The following is a 5,628-nucleotide window of genomic DNA, read 5'->3' as shown; positions in this document are numbered from 1 at the left end:
ATATATATAGAGAGAGAGAGAGAGAGAGAGAGAGAGAGAGAGAGAGTTACATTCTGCAGCTTTAACTTGTGAAGAAATCTGAATTACATCCTGATGTTCCATTTCACCAGTGGTTATTTCTGTTACTTGATGCTGTGTGTTTTCTGCCCTCCAGCTACCAGATCTGTGAGTTCCTTTATGAGCAGAAGCATCTGTATGACCGCATCGTGGACTGCTACTTGCAGGACCCACTTCGAAAGGTACCGAGGTGTTTGGATTGCACATAGTGTACAGATTTCATACATTTTCACCAACATTAATTATTATTAGTTAGGTGTACTGAAATAGAAATAGAAGTATAAGATTCTCATTGTACCATATTAATAATCTAGCAAAGCAAAAATTATTCCTGCTAAAATAATATGTTGATTATTAGTCATTTTATTAATAGTATTTAACATATTATTTTGAGTCTAAAATGTGGGCTAATTCAAACGCCTGCTAGGTTTAGCTTCAGATTTCACGTAAATGTGCTGTTTGTGCAGAATATTGGATTCTTCTTTTTTTATTGCTTTTCTATCATGTTTTAACTTACTGAAATCAGTCATTTATAGTTTTCTGCTGTGTTTGCGTGTTAGGCGGAAATCTTCAGCTACATCCACAACCTAATGTCCATGCCGGGCTACAGCTCCGAGGAGAAGCTGAAGGTCAAGGAGAAGGTGCTGCAGCACATGCAGGTCAGGAGCGCTGTGACTGATGGTCAGATTGTAATGAGGAGAGTGCAGTGTCTCCCAGCAGCTCGTTCTCAGGGAGATGCTTTGGCTGGACCGAACATGTTCTACTACGGCTTCATCCTGCTTTGTATTTGCATCAGTCATTCTGCAGCAGGTGTGTTGTCGTACTATACAACAGGAACTGGTGAGTCTGGATCCTGTTAAATTAGCTGACCTGGTGGGGTGGCACTTCACAGAAGAGGTGCAGACCATCATCTCTGAGCTGCAGGTAAAGATCTCATCATCATCACTTCAGACACACAAAGCTTTCAATTCCGTTTTTTAAATGCATCCTCTTTCAGTGTGATGTTTAGGTTTAGAGCTGAGATAAAACTTTGGGCTCAAATCTACATTTTGCTACAGAGAATAACTAATATATTTCAGGTAGGTTTAAATTGAATCCACAATTTGGCAGCAGTAAAACCCTCAACATGTGTAAAAAGTAGTCTTCCAAAAAATTACTCAAGTAAGAGTACTAAATGTTTGCTAAAAAATGATTCAAGTACTGAGTGATTCAAGTGCTGAGTCACCGATCAGAACATCAATCATTTAATATTTAAGAATTACATCAACAAACGGAACAAGATAGGAAGAAAGGTGAATATTTTTGTATTTTATAGATCAAAATGAAAATAATTAATGTAAATAACATAATTACAAAATTGAGCAAAAGGAGAGAAAAAATCCAAATCAGTTTATTTTAATATAAAACTTATGAAACTGCATGTGTTTGTCCCTGGTGAATTTTTGGTTAAAACATGTTTGTTCTTCATCCTGTGAAGTTTACTCACAGTGGTTAGAGGAGCGATACATTATAAAAAAAAATATTACTCAAGTAAAAGTAAAAAGTACTGCAAAGTAAAAAAAAATACTTCTAAAAGTATATTTTCTTTGAAAAGTTACTTAAGTAAAAGTAAACTCGTTAGTAGTTACAGTGACACCAGTCAGAGATGGTGTTGTTCAGATCTTGGTTTTGTTTTCTTCCTGTTACCTCAAAAGATCAACCCTGTGTCTTTTGAGTGTGTCCTCCTCTGACATCACCCACCTGTCTTTGCTCTTCCACCTGCAGCTCACTGGATGTTCACTATTTTTAGACCATATGAGAGATGGTTCTGTGTGAAAACCCAGCAGATAAACATTATCTGAAACACTCAGACTGACCAGTCTGCTACCAACAACCATGCTGCATTCAAACTCACTTCAATCACCTGCTTTATTCTGACACTCAGTTTTAACTTCAGAAAGACATCTTCACTTCTTCTAGAGACCTACAGGCATTTAGTTGCAATCATGGCTTAGACATTATTAGGGTTAACAAGCAATTAAGCAGTTGTATATAGTAAAGTGGTTTATTTCAGAAGGCTTCTCTGTGTGTGTCTCTGCAGGACGACATTCTACTTTTCCAGTTCCTCCACTGCCTCCTTGAGTCTCAGTACGGTTTGCTTCCTTCCCCTTGTGTTTGATAACTACAGACCTTCTGTTGTCCCTCCTGATCTTGGACTCTTTGTCCTTGTCACTGTCTGTCTCAGAGAAGGATCTCAGCCCGTGTCCCGGCTGCCTCTGGAGTCTGAACTTTATGAGCTTCTGCTGGACCTGATGTGCCGCTTTGAACCGCAGGAGCTTCTGAAGTTCCTCCATACCTCCCAGCATTACAGGCTTGAGGAGGCCATACAGGTACTGTTTTTATGCCTCTACAATGTTGTTGGAATTTACAAAATTCTTAATAAATGGTTTTAAAAAACAGTCTAAAAATCCCTTATGATGAGATGTAACTTTAGATACAGGGTCTCCTCACCTGGACAAGGGCCACTAGGCCCCCCTCTGGAGTCGGGCCTCGAGGTGGGGTAGGTTATAGAGGTCTTTTATACCTAAAGGACTGACTGGGCTCAACCCAGGGAGGAAACGTGTCCCTCTTTCTATGGTCTCACCACCTGAGCGGGTCGGGTACAATGTGTGATGGGGGTTAATGACGGTGGGGCCCTTGGCAGTCTGATCCTCGGCTATATCCCAGGATATGGAAATTCTCCTCCCTGGTGGGGAAGGACCCTGAACTGGTGTGTGAGGTTGAGAGGTTCCGGCTAGAAATAGCCGGACTCACCTCAACACACGGCCCTGCTTCTGGAACCAGTCTTCTTGCAAAGGGTTGGACACGCTGTCACTCTGGAGTTGGATATATTCATTGCCCTCCATCTCGGGGTTCATCTGGTTCTACCATTGAGTGGATTCTGACTGCTTGTTCTTTTGCACCTAGCAATTCAGATTACCCACCCTTCTTGGAGTCCTTGGAGGGAGTACTGGTGAGTGCCCTTCATGGGGAGTCCGGGGGACTTCAACACTCACTTGGGCAATGACAGTAAGACCTGGAAGGGCCTCCTTGATCAGAGCCTGAGCAGTGTTCTGTTGATGGACTTCTGTGCTTGTCATGGATTATCCATAGCAAACACCATGTTCAAGCTTAAGGGTGTCCATATGTGCTCTTTGCACCAGGACACGTTAGGCCCCAGCTCGATGATCGTCTCATCTGATCTGCAGTTGCATGTCTTGAACACTTGGGTGAAGAGAGGGGCGGAGGTGTGCACTGACTATTACCTAGTGGTGAGTTGGCTCCGATGGTGAGGGAGGATAGTGGTCAGACCTGGCATGCCCAAAGGGTCTGGTGGGAATGCCTGGTATAATGCTCCATAAGACGGAGCTTCAACTCCTACTTCTGTGGGAGTGTTTCACATTCCCGTTGTCATGGCAAGGAGAGCAAGACTTCATGTGAAGAGGCTCTAAATGTGGCCGGTTGATAGACTGTTTCTGGATGCTGTTGTATCTAATGAATGGTATCAATCATCCAGCAGGGGGAGCTAGACCAACCATCAGTCTGGACTTCACAGTAGTCTCTCTGTAAAAAGAAATGCTTCCCTTCCGTTTCATACTGCCTCTATCTGTTCATCAAGCAGGAATGGATGTGATCATTCTTTACAGTTCATGACTCTGTCTCCAGATAACAGAGAAGTACCACTGTAATGAAGCCAAGGCTTATCTGCTGGAGAAGAAGGGAGATATTCCTGGAGCATTTGCTGGATTGATGCAGGTACAGATCATAATTGTACTCATGAATTCACTTTTCACACTTTCCTGAAAGTAGTTGCTTTAAGTAAAGTAGTGGGAGGTTTTGATTAAACTAGGCGTCCTCTCTCAGTAGCCTGCTTTTTGGTGTGTTAGCCAGCCGCTGTTTTCACTGAATGTTTGCATTTCCTTCTGAAGACCCTGAAGGAAAGACTGGATGTCCTCGCTGCAGAGATGAGCGGCGGGATTGGAGGAGGAGTTGATGGACGGGACGAAGAGGAGGCGGATGGTGAATTCACACTGACGACAGTGAAGAGTTCACTCAACCAAATGATTCTCTTCTGTCATCGAAACTGTCAGAACCTTGATCAAGAACAAAGGAAGGTGAGCAAAGTGTTTGCAGCGGGGAACTGAGGGAGCTACACTTCTACAGCTGACAGTTCTCTTTCCTCACAGGATCTATGGTTTCCACTCCTGGACACCATGATGGCCTCTCAGAAGGAAGTCATGGGGCTCAGCGATAAACACATCTCGGACGGTGAACATGCACACCTGCACCAATTGTTTGAAGTTTTTTGCTCAAAGTTGCACAAACATCATGTGGAAAAAAAGTAAAAATCATCTGGCATCGAGTTTTCACTGACCTGACCCTGTAGAAGGCAGATCTTGATCCCTGGACCCAATAGTAACATTGCTTAAACTCCTGCTACACTAATCAGATGTTCTGTCTGCACTGATGAAGATTCACTCACCTCAGCATACTGAATGCTTGGACAGCAACACAAACTACTTGCTTAATAATTCAGCAAATATTTCAGAGCACTCGTGAAGCAGATGGGTTTGTCGGTATTGTTAAATGGTTCAACAGGAAGTGGCAGAATTTGATGTTGCACTAAATGCTCTTCATATTCCAATGTTTGCTCCAGCTCTACTCTAAAAAGATATTTGTATGATTGTCTAAAGAAAAACAGGATGTCTTAAAAATGACAATGATTAGAGAAAATAAAAAAAACATTATTGCAGAATATTACAAATATAAGCTCCCAAAATAAAAGAAAGCAGCTGTGAACCGCCCTGTTCTGGATGTAAGAGGTGCATCAAGGCTCTGTTTCAGGCTCCTTGTCTTCTTGTTAGTTTATCTTGTGATTGCTAAAAAAAAAAAGAAGAAAGAAATAATTCACGAGTTTCATCGATGGCTATTTAATTCTCCACTGGGATTAATGAAGTTTTGTTGAGGTGAATTTGAATTTGCTCAGCAGATGGCCACCATGTTTCTGTTCAGGCTATGTTAAATGATCCTAAGCCCCTTTTACGACTTTCAGCCTTCAGGTCAGCTACAGCTATATGTTCTGACATAACTGGAGATAGCATGGACATACTAGTGGAAGAGGAGAACAAGAACATGAAATGATATGTTTCTGTTGTTTGAGGAGCAAGGCTTGTTGTGATTGGTTTAGTGGCGGTAACATGTCTGTGATCGTCCCAGGGCTGAAGGAGATGACCCTGAAGGTTCTCAACTGCATGAGCAGCTTTATTTCACTTCCTGCCATCATTCAGCAGATCCTACAGGTGAGTATCTGTCATTTGTCAGTGATGATAGATTAACGAATGAAACAATGTATTTGAACAGTCAGTAAAGACAAAAGGAATTGTGTCGGTCGGCTCCTGACATGCTAACATTAGATGTTGTTGTAACCAGGGAAACGGTAGGCTTCACCAGCAAAAGATCACTCACTCACTCACTCACTCACTCACTCACTCACTCACTCACTCACTCACTCACTCACTCACTCACTCACTCACTCACTCACTCACTCACTCA

The 5,628-nt window shown here is 42.3% G+C and overlaps 1 protein-coding gene across 4 annotated transcripts in view; it reads left to right on the top strand.

Moving 5' to 3' along the window:
- The window catches only part of vps8 (VPS8 subunit of CORVET complex), a 37,149-nt gene that overhangs the window by 25,554 nt on the left and 5,967 nt on the right, over positions 1–5,628 (top strand). For 2 of the 4 annotated variants that reach the window (XM_008429136.2, XM_008429135.2), the window contains 9 exons: positions 155–239; positions 618–716; positions 892–981; positions 2,138–2,184; positions 2,282–2,426; positions 3,742–3,831; positions 4,005–4,190; positions 4,263–4,344; positions 5,293–5,375. In XM_008429136.2, the coding sequence (XP_008427358.1) occupies positions 155–239; positions 618–716; positions 892–981; positions 2,138–2,184; positions 2,282–2,426; positions 3,742–3,831; positions 4,005–4,190; positions 4,263–4,344; positions 5,293–5,375 (907 nt within the window). Of the gene's footprint in view, positions 1–154; positions 240–617; positions 717–891; positions 982–2,113; positions 2,185–2,281; positions 2,427–3,741; positions 3,832–4,004; positions 4,191–4,262; positions 4,345–5,292; positions 5,376–5,628 lie in introns of all 4 variants that reach the window. The other 2 variants (XM_008429134.2, XM_008429133.2) reach the window with 1 other exon arrangement.

The sequence above is a fragment of the Poecilia reticulata genome, linkage group LG15, assembly GCF_000633615.1.
Source record: "Poecilia reticulata strain Guanapo linkage group LG15, Guppy_female_1.0+MT, whole genome shotgun sequence".
Taxonomy (NCBI): Eukaryota; Metazoa; Chordata; class Actinopteri; order Cyprinodontiformes; family Poeciliidae; genus Poecilia; species Poecilia reticulata.
This window is presented reverse-complemented; position numbering and strand designations above follow the sequence as displayed.